Genomic DNA, 17,576 nt, shown 5'->3' on the forward strand with positions numbered 1-17,576 from the left:
ATGATTGTGATTATGTAATTTAATTGTTTCTATTAAATAATGAATTGTGATTACGTACAATATTTGTGTTCTCGAGATCAAAGGAAGGTTCAACATGATATAGATGATCATTAAATAAGGGCTAAGCAGGCCGATCGATGCCATTGAAGAATTCAAAGGAAATAGAATAGAAAAGAAGAAGAAGAAGATTGAAACCAAGTCTTCTTCATAAAAGAAAGATATGGATGTTGACAACCATTTTTGTTGCTTCTTTTGACATAACCTTATTTTATTTAATTTCTTGTATGATAAGACAACATTTTTTTAAAAAAAATTCTTATAAGAAAGGAAATAGAAAGCTTGAATTAATTAAATCAATAAATTATTATTACATGAAATAACCTCCTCAAAGTCAAATGCCGCGCAGCCTCCTTCCATTTGCTAGCTGTTCTTCAACACTGAAATTTCTACTCCTTAGTAAATCTTTATAGCAAAGCTTTCATTGTCACGGATCAGTGAAGATATTGTGAAGTACCCGTGTCAACATCAAAACATCCATAATTGATGAAGTATAGCTTGCTTAATTTTGATTACATTCTTGATAAAGTTTGAAAAGACAAGAAATTAGGGATAAAAGGTTAGTTACTTTAACCATACTTTCCATGAATTTCTCAATGATTCCAAGTTCATCCCTCCTCAAGAAGAAATCTTGGAAAAAACATGCATGGATGGTAAAGACAAGAAATTATGCATACCCTAGTAAAAGTTGATGTTAAATTTTCAATGTTCAACCAGCACAATGTAGGGCTGTACGTACAATCATGTTTGATTAATATCTTAAAATAAAAGGATAAATATATATAAATGATAGAAACATGATTTAATTGAAAGGATAAAAATAAATATATAAAATAAAATTATCTTTGAAATAGTTTTAAAGATTATTTTTATCTTTAAAAACCAAACTTCTTTTTACTACTTTTATATTTTCTATCTCGAAACAGAGAAATACGATATGACTTTGTTTCTGTGATACAAACTATCCACCAAACATAAACACAAATGGGATTTTTCAATCTAAAGTAGGATGAACATCTCTATAATTTTAAAAAATGAACAGTATATATTATTGGTGCACCCACCGGATATACAAAACAAAAGATTAGAAAGAAAGCTGGAATCAGCTTTGACTCAAACACACTTGCATTATTATTCATCGTGTGGGGCATGAAGCATCAATCATGGCTCACGTGTGATTGGCCTAATCCTGTACAAAAAATAGCTCATTGATTAGTGAATTACTCTTAGTTCCTGGGTTTTGAATGTAGCTACAACTCGGTCTTTTATGTTTAAAAATCTATAAATTAGTCCCTTGACTCTTGTTGACCATTCTCTAAAACCCTACCATAATATTGATTCTTCTCCAAGAGCTTAAATTGTTAAACGGTCCATCGGACATAGGATTAAGAAAAATCCCAAATAGGTGTTTTAAATAATAAAAAATGGTCAATGAGAGTTGAAAGACTACTTACGTTTAGGTTTTCAAATATGAAGGACTAAGTTACAACTGTGATGAAAACCTAAGGTCTAAACAATAATTTACTCTTGGTTTTTTAAGCACTTCTTTAGACTACATATATAATACACAAAAATGTGTAGACTTGTTAGTTAGAGGAGTTCTGTATAGTGTGATCAATTCTAGTATTCTTTGGAAGTGAATAGAGAAGCTAATCATGGGAAAGTTCACAAGGGTTTGTGTCTTTTGTGGAAGTAAGTCAGGGAATAAAAAGATATTCAGTGATGCAGCCCTTGATCTTGGAAGACAACTGGTTAGTATACTAATCCTCACTCTCTTTCTTTCAACTCTTGATCAGAATTTGGAGGGTTTTTTTTATGAGGAAGGGAATTCTCAGGTTGAGAGGAAGATGGATTTAGTGTATGGAGGAGGGAGTGTTGGATTGATGGGGCTTGTTTCTCAAACAGTTTATGATGGCGGGAGTCATGTTTTAGGGTAAGAAATCTTTTTCTTTTTGTTCTATTATGCTAATCTTTGTGTGTCTACATACATGAATATCATCATGTAGTCATTATACTCTTAATTCACTTCAGTTTTTTGTTTCTTTTTGGATAGAATTATACCAACAGCTCTTGTACCAATTGAGGTATGTGAGGCTTCATCTCCTCTCACATCACCCTCTCCTCTCATGCACATGCATGAATGATTTCTTCTCAGATTTCAGGTGAAACTGTTGGAGAAGTATTAATTGTATCCGATATGCATGAAAGGAAGGCAGAGATGGCTCGGAGAGCTGATGCTTTCATTGCTCTTCCTGGTATTTACACGATCACATTTTCACAAGCCTTCAGGCATTACTTTTAATGTTGAAAAGACAAGAACATATATATATGCCTCAACAAGATATATTGTTGGCTATTGATTGCTCCCTTTTATTCTCTGTGTTAATGAAGGAGGGTATGGAACCTTCGAGGAGTTGCTTGAGATGATAACTTGGTCTCAGCTTGGAATCCATAACAAGCCAGTGAGTTATTAATTTGCGTTTCTTTTGATCTCCATATGATTTCCCTTCTTGCTACATATAGAAAATTCACGTAAAACTTGTAAATATTTTGTGTTTTTCTCAAAACATATCTAAACTCGGAAATAATTAAGCTAACAATTCGGCACCCTAATCTTCGAAGGAAAAAGAAAATTTTGTAAACAATCTTGGATGATATTATAAAACCTTAGTGTGGCCAATGATAACATTTTTATAAAAAGAATGAATGATGATATTGCACTTTGAGTCATCATTATATTTTGACATTATGATTGGAGTGAAGGGCTGAATTGTAAAATATGATTAAGCTAATAAATAGCATTAATTACATGATAAACGGAATCATCAAAATTAATATTCATGCTTTATAATACCAAGATATATAATTAGGATTTGATCAGCTATATTATGTTTGGTTAGTGTTTTTGGATAAAGAAAAAACATATATAAAAATAATAAAAATATATTTGATAGAATAAATATGTTTCGATCTGAAACAATTTTAAATTAAATTTATATTATTTTAAAATTAAAGGTAAAAAGAAACATGCTCATTTTATTTCTACCACACACACACACACACACACACACACACACACACACACATATATATATATATATATATATTGTTTCAAGACAATAATATTATGTGTAATTGAATTGAATTAATATATATTCATATTAAATAAGAGAGTCACGAAATTGATTTATGATTCTCCACGATCCCTCCCTCCCTCTAAGGAGGAGGAGGAGGAGCTATTGCCTATATTGGACATAACTTCTTTCCAAAAGAAAAACAAGCATGCAAAGGAGCCACTGAAAATGCAATCGTGTCTTGCAAGAGGGTGGGATGTTAACATTGGTACAGTACTGAGAGGATTCAATTCAAGTAAGATTCAAGCTTGGTAGCTGGAGAGCTGAGCAGCTTTTATAAATATGCATTTTGTTATAATGATAATGATAATGATAATAATAATTATTATTATTTGAAAAAAATGTATTTTTAATCACTCTTCGAATCTTCTAATCAAGCATTGTTAATGAGTATTTTAGTTTATTAACACTATTTGAAAAGAATATTGGCCAATATCATGGGTAAAAACAATTCTAGTGAAAAAGCGCAATTTAATACACGTTCTTTGTGATGTCAATGATACCGTAATTGGAATTGATATATCTTAGGTCTTTTCTTTTTCTTTTTTTTTAACAATTTTTTTTTTAAAATATTGTGTTTTCCATTATGAGCATTTTAAAATGTGACACGATATCAAATTATGCCATTTAAAAAAAAAAATTATATTGTCAATTTAAAATAGAGTTATTTTATATATATATATAAAAAACATTGTTAATATCAAAAGCTATTAAAAAACCATCAAATCGGCAAGACATTGGAAAGCAGTTTGCGGGTTAGCAGTCCGATCTGGCTATAGATGTATATTGGCAGTAACCTTGACAGCTGGAGGGCGTTAGCTGGATGGCCATGAATTAGACTTGACACCCATTTTTAGGCCCATAATTAAAACTTAAGCTTTGGTTTTTAAAGTGTTGTTTTCACTTTTTCAGTGTGTTTGTTTATTGTCACAGCAATCCATATGAGATGCAATGTATGGAACTCAAATGTATTTGTACATTTATCTGCCAAGAAACGAAATAGGGAAAAGGGAAGACAATGGATATTCATGAGATTAAAGTAGGATAGCAGCAGGGGATTTCCCATATTTTGCTGAATGTCTGCCATTTCTTTCAGATGCATTCTTAACCTCTCTCTTCCTCGTTCTCAAATTGGTTGGGGAAAAAAACATGCAGGTGGGACTGTTAAATGTTGATGGGTACTATGATAGCTTGCTTGGATTATTTGACAAAAGTGTAGAAGAAGGATTTGTTAATGCTTCTGCAAGGAACATTGTCGTGTCTGCAAGGACTGCTAGAGAGCTAATCCAGAGAATGGAGGTACTGACATGCACTCATCATCTCAAAAGTATATGTCAGTTCTGATGCCTTAACTCTTGTTTCATGTGTTCTATGTAGGATTATATACCTGTCCATGAACAAGTGACATCAAATCAAAGCTGCAATGTAGAAGAGTGCAATGCAAATTTTTAGTTGTTTGCTGCTCCTGATGATCTTCAAAGAGGAAAAATATTTCTTTTTTCTTTTTTTTTCCTGTGATGCTATCTTTACAAATGATTATTTTCATTGCGTGTGCAAGCCTCCCAAAAGTAGAGGACATGATGCATAAAAATTGTGTTGAATAGGATGCACTAGTATTTGTGTAAGCGAACACCCTGATGTGGTTGGGGGCTATATTTCTCACTTCAGAAAGAGCATATAACTTGGATGCGAAGTGCAATCTAGCTTTCGTTAGTTTTTCTTCTAAACTCCACAGATGAATCAAGGGTTGCATATGCTTTTGTGCAAAGCATAGGATATGCTTTTGTGCAAAGCATAGGATATGCTTAGCAAACAGGCATCGGCAAAGAAAAGCCCCTATTGAAAGCACCCATCAAAATGACTTGGAAATCAGTCGTAAAAATATAAAATTGAAGGACCCTTGGTGATGATTCTGGCACTCAGAACCATGCCTGAATTCTCAAAACAGAGTTGATTGCATGGCAAAAGCAACAAAATATCAACTGACTAAAGCATACTGATGTAAAAAACCACTCTTAATTCTACCACTGATAAAACCACACAAATGAAAGTCGGCTTATGGCCATAAGCATCTCAATAATCTCTTATGCAAATCATCTCAAAATTTCCTGTAATTTTCATGAGCAGGAGCTACCTTCTACTGCTGGAATGGTACATAGTCAACACTGCATGCAGGAGCAGGTGCTACCTTCTACTGCTGAAATGGTACATAGTCAACACTGCATGCAGGAGCAGGTGCCACCTTCTACTGCTGAAATGGTCATAGTCAACACTGCATACAGGAGCAGGAGCAGGAAAGCCTCGTAAAGCTCACAATAAGAAAAAATGATAAGATTTTCGCTCCAATTCTGTTTCAGATTAGCTTAAAAGCTGGTCTCTCCTGTTTCAGATCTTCTTTGAGCAGTGGGAGGTACAACATGCAACCCGATTTCAGAGGAATTAAGGAAAACCTAAAGGAGCTCTCCCTCGACCTTTCATCAACCATTTATAAGAGATCCAGTACATTTTACTTCAAAATCATCATCAAATTTATCCAAAAAAAAAAAATCAACATTTGTTCATTTCTTCAGAAGCTAATTAAGGGATAACAAATTCAACACGGATGCACATACAGCAACACTTCATAAGTATGATGAGATGAAGAGGACATTCATTCACTTTGAGAAACGAGCACAGAGCAAATGAACGCCACAAAAATTGAACTTATATTTTACAGATATAGGGTTGTCATGATCAAACAGGAAATGCCAATGGCCAATAGAATAAAAGAACCAAATGGAAAAATAAAAATAAAAGGAGCTGAATTTGTATCATTCTGTAAGTGAATCAAGAATACAAGTGACACGAATCAATTTTTCGGAAAAGAAAAAAGTAGCATCCAACCTCATCAGCATGTATTGATTCCATCCTTGCAGTCACTGGTTAAATTATAAAATGTCTCCACACGAGTCTTTCCTCTGTAAAGAACCTCAGTATCCACAGCAACTCTCATGTATCCATCAAACTCAACAGGACGACCACTGTTCAAAAGCATTGTCTCATTGTACCAATCACTTGTATTTCCCCATAATTCCTTGTAATCATCAAGTAAATGGACCTTGAAGTGAGACCTCAGTTTATCGAAGTAATTGTAGAATGGTTCATTGGTTGCTATATACAGATTCCTCCAAGGCTGAATCATCCCTTGAAGCTTTGCAACGAGTGCATCAGGTGATGTATCAGCATCCAAATGTGGCCAGAGCACTTTATTCTGCGCTTTCTCCCCACGAATCACATGAACCGCATCAAAATCCCAGTCCATTCTCCCACTGATGTCTGTAACTATATTCATCAATCTCTTTGATTTCCAAAGCGCATACCATGGCCTCTGAATGTACTTTGCAGCTTGCCCTTCACACACCCTATACCAATAGTTTTCTGGCTCCTGACCATCAAACTGCCTCCATATGACTGTGCTCTTGTCTTTCCTTAGTTGCATGGGTGTCATCTTATGGGTCACGACCTTCTTAACTGGAACTTTCTTCTTATGGGAGCGATCCCATTTCTTCCAACCTCTCAAAAATTCACCCTCTTCAACAATTGACGCCTCCTCCTTAAGATGCTCAAAATCAAAATAAAACCTAAAATCCTTCCCCTCCTGATCCTTCCCATCCGGATTATAATTACCTGCCAAGCATATACTCAAGTCCATGACAAATGTCCTGTTCAAATACATAGCCTCCCCCAACCCACACAAGAAACTCCACATGTAATGATTCATTCCCTTGCAATAATCCCCTCCTCTTGAATAATACAAGTACTTCCCTTTTCTAAAGTTCGTTTCTGATCCCAAGCTTGGGATTGTGTCATTAATCTCATCATCCCGAACCAATGGTGCAGCTCTCGGATTATTTCCACCACTCCTAGTGGAATTAACTCTTGTCCTCATCCTCCTGGCATTAATACCAGAATGCCAACCACCGGCATGCACAATTTTGTAAGAACAATTCTCTCCAATTGCAAACTTAAACCTCCTAAAATCCCTATATTTCCTCCACGACTTCTCCTTCTTATTCCTAAACCTCCATGACACATCACACTCGTCCTGCTTCGATCCATTAACAGGAGTTTGATAATCCAAAAACACAATTGACTTAAACAGCCTCAAATTGAACTTCTCAACTGTAATCAAAACCCTCGGGTCTGAACAATTCACTACCTCCAAATCCTCACAACCAGATGATTTGAGGGTCATATTGCTCACTTCCACCTCCTCTTTCTCAATCACCTCCTCGGTAATTGGTTTAATATCCGCGGTAGGAGAAACTGCACGGGCAATCTCAGTTTGCAAATCCTCGCCAGTTTTGGCAACAGTATCATCAATTTTAAAAGTAGCATTCTCAGTTTGCGTAAAGAGTTTTGTTAAAGCCGGAGCGGATTCCAGCCATGGATCTGGTGGTTGGTAAGTGATTGCAATAACAGTAAATATCAAAACTGAGAACACAAACACTGAGAAACACACATTACTTATCAGCTTTATCAGGTTCTGCCCTATAGGATCAGCTCCAGGATTAGTTTCTTTCATGGGTTTTCTCTAACCTTCAAAACTCAAATCCAAAATTTACTCAGATCTTGAACTCAAACAGGAAAATAAAACCAACCCAAGTTTTCTTAAACCAGATCCAATAATGGGTTTGGTTAAAAATCCAATCCTTTTTGAACTAAGTACTGAATCAAGTAAATGAAAAAATAGGAAAAGAAAGCCAAAAGGAAAGCTCTAAATAAGGTTTTACTTACTTGAAATGAAATAGAGAGAATGAAAGCAGTGAAACTTGGTGAGATCTAATGGGAATTCAGCATAAAGTTATGAACTTTAATGGAGAGGAAGAGAGGATGGAGTGTTTGTGTTGAAAGTGTAAAGCTTTGGTTAGAACGAAAGCAAGAGACTCTGTTGTCAACTGTGGGTGTGATTTTTCCTTGTCTGAAAGTGAACTCAGACAAGAGTGAGTTGTAGCCAGGAGGACAGGCTCTTGCGTTTTACAAGTTAAAGATTAGATTAGGGGTGCCTTCATGCCTTGTTAGAATCAAAGATTTGTACCTATTGGTTCTTACTCAACCACCTTAGGGGAAAATCAATCACTAAAATTATTGAAAACAAGTTTGTTTACTAGATATATTGCATTTTAAATTACAATTTAAATAAAAATTAGTCAAAACAATAATTTTAATTTTGAACCATAATTTATAATTTAAAAAATATTATTTTTCATGTAAACAAAATCTAAATATTTTAAATTAATAAAAAAAACATGTCATCTATTTTGTATTATAAAATTGAAAGAAACTTTATGAGTCTAAGTAGAAAGAAAGAGAAATCTAAAATGTAGTCTAAAATGTTTTTAAGGATAAAATTAGAGAAAAAATTTAAATAAGTTTTTTTAATAATAGATCTATGATACTATTTGAAAAAATGTATATTTGAAAATAAATCTATGATAATTTGAGGAAAAAAATTAAGTAAAAACACTTTAATCCTTGTAAAATCAAACTTGTCATTTTAACTATATTATCGTATATAAATCAACTAATAAACTCTTCAAACACAATAAAACCACAATAATGGATGAATATATTTAAAAAAATTAATTTTGAGTATGAGTTTTTTTTTTTAGAAAGTTTAAATGCAAGGTGATAATTTAATGATAGGTGGATGAGCTTGCATCCATACCTAATATCTTTAGGCTTGGCAGAATGTCAGGTCCAGATGACATAGATTTAGCTCGTTTTTAGGCGTGGCTATGAGCCGAGCCCAGGTGGGCATAGGTCTAATGAGCTGTCATACCCAATGTTCTTGGATTCAGTTATGTGTCAGCCCCAAACGGATATAGGTTTGGCAAGCTACAAGACCCAACATCCTTATGATTCAACTGCGTGTTGAGCTTGAGCAAATGTGGATTTAGTGAATTGTTAGACTCAATGTCCTTAGGTTCAACTATGTGTTGAGTCCAAACGAACATGTAAATATAGGTTTGGCAAGCTGTCAGACTCAATTTCTTTAGGTTCAACTACTTGTTAAGTCCAAACGGACATGGATCTGGCAAGCTACTAGACTCACCGCCAGTATGCTTAGCATCATGCCAAACGCAAGTGGATATGGATCTGATGAGCTGCCAGACCCAACACCCTTGGGCTTGGCTGCTCGTCGAGCCCTATTAAGCATGGATCTAAAGAACTATCAAAATCATCGCCCCTAAACTTAGTTACGCGCTGAGCCTAGTTAGACATGAGTCTAGTGAACTTCACTCACAAGCATACAGTATTTCACAACATCATCACACAATAATATAAATTAGAATCATAAAAAGAAGTCACATCTATTATCAATTAACCCAATCAAATAAAAATTATTAAATAAATAAAAAAGTTTAGTTACTCCTTGTCAAAATTAAGAAGACTAATGACTAAATTTGTAATTTGAAGCAATTCATTTTCCGACTATTTAAACATATCAAATGTTAATAACATTCACATGTAGAAGTATGAAATCATAATATCTCCAACTTAGATAGGATTTTAAGAGGAAATTACTGTAACTAAGAATTTCATTAGAGATTAAAAAAAAAATACCCTCTCAAACTATCGTGAGTACGGGATTATATTTCTAAAGTAAGTAAATTATCCAAGATGGGCCGACCATTACGAAAAGGAAAGATAATCCACTATTATTTCTTAATATAAGGGCAAATTTAAATATATAAAGATGTAATTGTTGTTGGCGAGTGCCTCTCTTGGTTGTTGAGAGTGAAATTGACAGCAAAGTTGTAGATTGTGACAGCCAATGTAACTTATTCACAAATTGGCTTGCCAATGGTACATCATGAATGGCTATACCACATACTTGATTGTACCTTCTAAAGTACCTGTGAATTTTATTTATTTTTTGCATTTTAAAAGTATGTTTTATTTGGAAAAAATATCAAATTATTATTATTTTAAAATGATTTTAATATTAAAAATAAAAATAATAATTATTTTAATATATTTTTAAATAAAAAATACTTTTAAAAAATATTATGCAACGCAATAATAAAAACGTATTAAACAAACAAATAATTTTTATATGGCATTTCACTATTGTTGTGGAATAATATCTCTCTGTCCTTTGTATTTTTATGACTCTGTCTTTCTAATAAAAAATATCTTTTTATTTTTATTTTTTATCATTCACTGATTAATCAAACAGAGCATCAAAACTCCTTCAAGATTGTTTACATATTTAGATTAGACCTATATTTGTCCAACGTTTTGCAAGAGAAAGTTGGGCTGCAGATACAGCTAATGTAATCTTGGGACTATACTCGAAGCTTCAAATACGCAGCCCAGACAGGCCCAATATAAGCCCATCAAGTAGCCCAAATAACAACAATCTAGCCACCTTGATCAAGCTCGCAAAAAAGGGCTAAGATAGTGTTGAATCCACCTTGAAACATGTGTCACACACAATTATTTATTGGACGCTTTCCTGGCTAACAAATCACCGCACCATTCCAAAATCAATTCTTTAATAAGGGTGGATTATTTTTTAAAATGTTTTTAGTTTAAAAATTTATTAAAATGATATTGTTTTAATAAATTATTTTTGATATTGACATATTATAATAATTTAAAAAAAAAAATTAATTTGAAATAAAAAAATAAAAAGAATTTTAAATTTTTTTAAAAGTATTTTTAAAATACAGGAACAAATAAACTCGACAACTCTAATTATAAAAGTTATTAAAAAAAAAAAAAAAACCTAGAGAAAATAAAATTTAACCTTTATATTACAGTGTTTGTGCTGCACATGTCTAAGAAAATCCAAATCTGTTCTAGGTCAAAGGTCAAAATGTACCTTTATTATATGACATGGTCCAAACGAAGCACATCAGTTGTGCTGAAAACAACTTCTTAAAAGAAATGGATTAATATAATAATTATAATTAGTGGGATGAACGCAAGCTGATTCCTTTGATTGTTTAGAAATAAATAAAATCTTATTCTTATATTTCTCTCTACCACTTATATATTCACTTTCATTTAAAACTATAGTCTTAATATAAGAAATTTAATTAATTAAGTCTCAATAATTATACTTTCCTTCTTCAACACAATTATCTCCACTTGTACTTCTATTGAAAGAACCATATCAGTATTAGATTAATTTCTCAACAGTCAAAGTGTCCATTTATCAAAATTTTTTCTTCAGAACTAATTTTATAACTATTCAGATGATAAAAATATTATTTCTATTATTTTAATGGTAATAATAAAAAAAAAAGTTAAAAACAAAATGGGTATTAAAGATTTGAAATAAGGTGATGGAGTTGTCATAAAAGTCACATCGAAAATAGAAGTTAAGTAGTTTATAAACATTATAAAATTTGTGAAATTAAAACTTCAAACATAGCTTCCTTTTTATTTTATATTGTCTCTTGAATTGGTTCAAGTTTTCATGGCTATCGAAACAGATTTACTCACAGAGTCTGAATGTATTATAGATTGGTCTAACAATACTAAATGCTTCTTCAGTCTTGATATTTCTTTTCTGATCTATATCTGTTGGTTTTTTATTTTTATTGTATGCTTTTTGTTTTTGACTTATTTTATTTTCTTCTCTCTTTTTTTCTTGTATTTTATTTTTGATTACATTCTGGTTAGATTTTTAATGTATTGACTTCTTTCAAAAACAATTGGTGTAATGTGAAGAGAGCTAAAAAGATTATAAAGAAAATACCACGATTAAACTTTTATGAATATATGTTTCTACGAATGTTTAGTATTGTGAATGTTTTTGTGATTATAATTTAAAAAAAAATAATTTTTTTAGAAAACTATTAGTTATAACTTTTTTTATAACTAAAATTTCAAGACCGCACCACCAGAATGAAGCTCTCATTAATATAAATTCTCGGAGAGTTTGATATTGAGAATACCGCACCACACGGCAATATATATAAAATGACCATAACCTTTATCAAAGAACGTGAAACTAAGGACAGTTTTTTTTAAGGAAATGATGTTTCTTCCTGGAAGAGCAGAGTATCATGAAACCAATCAGTCAAAGTCGTCTAAGCCAAAATAAATTATTCAGATTAATGATGATAGGAGATGGAACTTTGAAATTCCATTGAGTTGAAGTCGTCAATGCCCACACTCTGTCCTCCTTCCTCGAAGTCTCACCATTTTCCACCCACCATTTCTTTCCCATTAAAAGGAGATCAATGTTCCTTTCTTTGCTCAGCAACTCATCCACTCTCCAGTGTTCAAGGTCATGCTCCCTCCCCTTTCGTATATTCTTAGGTTTAATCTGTTTTTTCCTGTGTTTTTCTCTTGGGGTTTTGATAAAAGCGAGACTCCAACACCCTAGAGAGTAGAGACCTCATCATTTTTAGTCATGCAAGAGCAGGGCTGGAACTGCTTGTTCGATGGGGTTCCCCAAGTTTTGAAAATTGTTCAATTTAGCCCATATACTAAGGGTAATTTCAGTATATCCATGCATTTGTTTGGTCACCAAGACCTAGTTTTTTGGTCTACTTGCTTTATTTTTTTTTTAAATTCATCCCTATGTTTTCCTTTTCCTTTTCCTTTTCCTTTTCTTTTTATATGGAACCCTCCACTCACCAAATTATAGTTGCATAGCTGCCGCGGAAGTATAATTTTAGATAATGTTTCTTTCTGTGGTTTAATTTATTTTTTAAAGTGTTTTTTGTTTTAAAAAATATAAAATCAATACTTTTTAGGTGTTATTTTTAACAGTTTTGATAAGTTAATATTAAAAATAAAAAAAATCATTTAATTAAATTTTTAATTAAAAAAAAACTTTTATAAAAGTAGCCTGCTACATCTCATTAATAAACATATATTAGGCTACAAACTCTTAATTGCTTAGTGTTTTGGTTGTTAATTAGGCTATAATGATAACTTTGCTATAATGGTAAATTCTTAGTACTTTTGAATTTTGGTACTATTTGTTTTATGCAATAAGTAGTGTTCTTAGCCTTTTTTTTTAGGTGTCATAGTTATTAAAATTCTCATATCACATTAAAAAAACTACTTTAACTTAAAAAATTTAAGATATTAAATAAAATTTTAAAATAAAATTTAGATTATTTTCTAAATGAGAATGAATATTCTTCGAGTGTGGGTTATTTTTGTTTTAGTTTTGTATTTGGTGCAGAGAGATTCAAGTTTCATGAACATTGTTTACATAGAAATGTGCGTGTCTATATAGATTTTTGGTTACCACAATGTTGTGCTGACAATAGGGTTCTTTGAGATCCATGATATTTTTTTTTTCCTGCTATGTTAAAATAATATTTTTAGTTAAGATGATTTACAGCTATAAATCTAGCTAGCTTACTCTACTTGTAATCTGATATCCATCACCTGCATTTGGTTCTAGATTAAGAACATGGAGATCCATTAAAGGAAATGTAGTATTAACTTCTGTCATATATTGGTTTTGTTTGGACAGAAACCCAGAGAGTATAGATTGCTAGAAACCCTTCTTTTTCCTGCACATTTTCTGAGTACAGAGATGCGGATCAGACTGGCTTAGTATCTGTTATATATTGCAAAATCTATCAGCTCCTGACGTGAAGAAGCAGCCAAGGTTTTGAGTCTACAATACTGAAATCTCTAGTCTTTCGAAAGATGGTTGTAGTCAAAGGATCTGTTAGTATTAACAGGGGAGAATTGGAAAGAACGATGCCAATTACAGGTTCTCCTTTGAAGAAAGAAACGGATGCCATTACCAAGTCTGTTAGTATTAACAACAAAGAAATGGATCATCAGCCCCTAAACTTAGATAATCATAGCTTCGAGACGATACAGAAATTGAGAATTTTTTATCCCACCAGCCCCGAACACCAAGCTGCTGTAAGATTGCAGAAAGTTTACAAAAGCTACCGAACTAGGAGAATACTTGCAGATTGTGCAATTCTTGTCGACCAGAGCTGGTATGTGTCTATTGATCAGTACAAGTCCTGGTTCGTATAAATAAATAGTAAGGATGCATAACCTTGTTCTGATGCAATTATTTGTTACATGTCATAATCACAGGTGGGAACTCTTAGATTTTGCTGAACTCAAATGGATTTCTATTTCTTTCTTTGATATCAAGAAACATCAAGCTGCCATTTCTCGATGGTCACGAGGGAAAAAGAAAGCTGGCAGAGTTGGAAAAGGCTTGTCAAGTGATGACAATGCACAAAAACTTGTTGATAAGCACTGGCTTGAAGCGGTTTGTCAAATTTACGCAAGTGATAATTGCTCTTCACGATTCACTCTTACTGAATACTGATTCCAAATCTGTTATGTCTTTTGTTTAAAACAGATCGATCCACGGCATCGATATGGACATAACCTACAATTCTATTATGAGAGATGGCTTGATACTAAAAGCAGACAACCATTTTTTTACTGGCATGTTTCATGGATCCTTGTTGCTAGACTTTCAACTTTAGACATGATCATGAATTTGAAGTTGAACTTGTGTATGCATGCTTGGTTTGGAACTGCAGGCTAGATATAGGAGAAGGCAAGGAAGTAAATCTTGAAGCATGCCCAAGATCAAAATTTCAAAAGCAGTGCATCAAGTATCTTGGTCCTGTGAGTTTCCATGAACTACATTTCATTTTTATTTTAACCTAAATAAAATGCTTTTACTGATAAAGATTTACTATAACAGACAGAAAGGAAGGCCTATGAAGTTGTTATAGAGCAGGGCAAGCTCCTCTACAAGATGACAGGGGAGCTTATTCACACAACGGAAGATGCTAAGTCCATTTTTGTCCTTGATACATCTAAGACCTTGTATGTTGGCAAGAAGAAGAAAGGCACATTCCAGCATTCTAGCTTCTTGGCTGGAGGAGTCACAACTGCTGCTGGCAGATTAATTGTTGAAACTGGCATTCTTAAGGTATAGCTTCATGATTAATGATCTTCAGATATTAACGTGGTCTGTTAATGATGGTTTCTATCCACTTTTCAACAGGCAGTTTGGCCTCACAGCGGTCATTATTGGCCTACACAAGAAAAATTTCAAGACTTCCTTTCATTCCTCAGAGAAAACAATGTGGATCTCACACATGTAGAGGTATAAAAAGAAAATTGAAGTGCTCTAGAAAGGCATACATATCCTGAACCTTTCCTCTTTTTTTTTTTTTCTTTTTCTTTTTGTTATTTCAGACAAGTGCTCTGGACGAGGAAGACAGAATGCTTTGTAAAGGAAGAAGCAGCGATTGTCTTAGAAGTAACCCACTGGATCAGAACCACTGATTCAGTAGTTGGACCAAGATGTCCAGTAAAAGATTCAAACACAAGAGACGCCTTTTGTGGAACAAAACCGCGAGGCCACATAGTTAAAACAAACAATGTCTTGCCTTCATAGTTCAATTAGTTTGCTTTTTTTTTTTTTATAACAGAAGAGCCTCTCCAGACGGAGAAGTTTGCCGAAGACTAATTTCAACGAAGAGCATGGTTGTAATCATGGAAATGGAAATTCTTGTAGATGAAGTGGGGCAACCACCTTGAAGCAGCAAAGCATAGTACTGCCATGGAGACAAGCATAGTCCTTGCAGCTGCCGATATCACGTCATGCTTAATTAGTTGCAGCAGCAACTCCTATTGAAGTCACTGAGATGATCAGTGAAGAAGAAACAAATCTGAGTCAAGAACTAGAAGTCGTCGCATATGAAATATCCATCGTGGAACAATTTTTTCAATCCAAACTGCAATTCAAGCTACATTATCTTCTTGATGTTTCACCTTATCTTTTCCAGCTGATGCATAATGCTGATCTATTTCCTTGATCTGCCTCGTTACCTCGATCTATTAAGGGATTAGGGAAAGCATAAAACACACATGGTGGTATGAATATGTTACTGCTCGATCCTTTCGCGTTTTGCACTAAAACCATTAATGTCTAGTCTTTGCAAATCTATTATAATCGGTTCACCTCCTTCTCTACCAGCCTTATCTGTTAAAGAACAAAGTGTTAAGTGTTAACCTCCAACTCTCATGTAAAAATACAAAGAAGAAAATGACTGTAAAATGGCCAGGCATCAGCCATCTACCTTTGGGTAGGGGAATTTTCTGCGGTCCATAAACTAACAGAACTCAAAAATTAACTTAAGTTTTGGAGTGTCCGTTGCAGGATCAATAGGCCCAAAATTCATCAACAGGAAAAGTTCATTTATGTGTGAAGTTTTTTCACAATTTCATCATAAACGAAGCACTTCAACGGTCTCGAAACAGCGAAGCATATACTTGCCATTAATATAAGAGTTTTTGTGGATGCTGGCATGATTCTGCTCGGTTGCTGCAGCCATGCGATTGAGGTAGTGTTAATTTGTTTTTACTGTTAAATTGTGTTTTTGAAAAGAAAACAATTACATTAAATTATTTTTAGTTTTTTTTTTTATTTTAATATACTAATATTAAAAATAAATTTTAAATTGGTTTAATTTGAACTTGAACAAAATCTCAGATATAAAATTTTAAGATTGACCCCTTAACCAAATTTAACAATATTGTTAAAAAACACTCCACACTTTTAATATATTTTTTTATATTTTAAAAAAATTTATCTGATCACAGCAGAACAAAGACTAGTTTCTTTAGAAAAATAAAGCTTGACGAAGAGGTTCTCAGTTCAAAACATAGTTTTGAAACCCGGCCCGGCCCAGCGGGTCGACCCAGAACCCGGCCGATCCGGGGCTGGAACCGGGCCGAGTTGAAGAAAAAACAGGGAAGGAAAAACCCGGTGTGACCCGGCTGACCCGGTAAGACCCGGCCAAGACCCGGTTGCAAACCCATTGACTTTTATTTTTTTTTGTTTTTTTACTAAAACGACGTCGTTTTAACTTTTTTAAAAAAAAATTGACCCGGCCGACCCGGTGACCCGGCCAAAACCAGGTGACCCGGTCAAAAACCGGAACCCGGGCCGGGTTTTAAAACTATGGTTCAAAATGCTAGTGGCAGCCATAGAATTGTATTAGTATAGCACCCGACGCTTTGCTGCAGGTAAGTTTATAAAATTTGTTTAACATTTTAATTAATTTTAAAAAATTAAAGTTAATGAAGTTAAAATAAATATCATGTGTTTTATTATATTTGATGAGTTTAATTAAATATATTTTATAAATATGTTTGATAAATGAATAAAACAAATACATAATCAATTATTTATATCACCTAAAATTTAATTAAAAGAATAAATTAAAAAGATGCTCATGCAATCTATTTTTGAAAGGACACTTAATTTTAATCAGTGAAACCTTAGCTATTGATTAAGAAATCTTATTATTCTCTATTTGATAATTAATTTTTATTATTATTAGCCATTTATTTTGTTTCAGTGTTATT

General features: G+C 33.2%; 3 protein-coding genes across 3 annotated transcripts; 2 read left to right on the forward strand and 1 right to left on the reverse strand.

The window, feature by feature from the left end:
- Nucleotides 1-1,628: 1,628 nt before the first annotated feature.
- LOC7483248 (cytokinin riboside 5'-monophosphate phosphoribohydrolase LOG8) lies at nt 1,629-4,884 on the forward strand. The gene is made up of 7 exons (XM_002297599.4): nt 1,629-1,808; nt 1,893-1,990; nt 2,111-2,141; nt 2,213-2,312; nt 2,449-2,519; nt 4,347-4,490; nt 4,569-4,884. The coding sequence occupies exons 1-7, from the start codon at nt 1,713-1,715 to the stop codon at nt 4,641-4,643; spliced, it is 615 nt and encodes a 204-aa protein (XP_002297635.3). The 5' UTR covers nt 1,629-1,712; the 3' UTR covers nt 4,644-4,884.
- A 989-nt stretch (nt 4,885-5,873) lies between these two features.
- On the reverse strand, nt 5,874-8,231 carry LOC18094286 (uncharacterized). Its single transcript, XM_024598990.2, has 2 exons — nt 7,968-8,231; nt 5,874-7,769 (listed from the first exon to the last, which is right to left on the reverse strand). The coding sequence occupies exon 2, from the start codon at nt 7,753-7,755 to the stop codon at nt 6,079-6,081; it is 1,677 nt and encodes a 558-aa protein (XP_024454758.1). The 5' UTR covers nt 7,756-7,769; nt 7,968-8,231; the 3' UTR covers nt 5,874-6,078.
- A 4,091-nt stretch (nt 8,232-12,322) lies between these two features.
- On the forward strand, nt 12,323-15,976 carry LOC7457701 (IQ domain-containing protein IQM2). The gene is made up of 8 exons (XM_024608901.2): nt 12,323-12,477; nt 13,684-14,167; nt 14,271-14,451; nt 14,545-14,633; nt 14,732-14,819; nt 14,899-15,129; nt 15,205-15,306; nt 15,399-15,976. Exons 2-8 carry the CDS (start codon nt 13,863-13,865, stop codon nt 15,486-15,488), a joined length of 1,086 nt encoding a protein of 361 aa, XP_024464669.1. The 5' UTR covers nt 12,323-12,477; nt 13,684-13,862; the 3' UTR covers nt 15,489-15,976.
- The last annotated feature ends 1,600 nt before the right edge of the window (nt 15,977-17,576 follow it).

This window comes from Populus trichocarpa, chromosome 1 (genome assembly GCF_000002775.5).
Source record: "Populus trichocarpa isolate Nisqually-1 chromosome 1, P.trichocarpa_v4.1, whole genome shotgun sequence".
NCBI lineage: Eukaryota > Viridiplantae > Streptophyta > Magnoliopsida > Malpighiales > Salicaceae > Populus > Populus trichocarpa.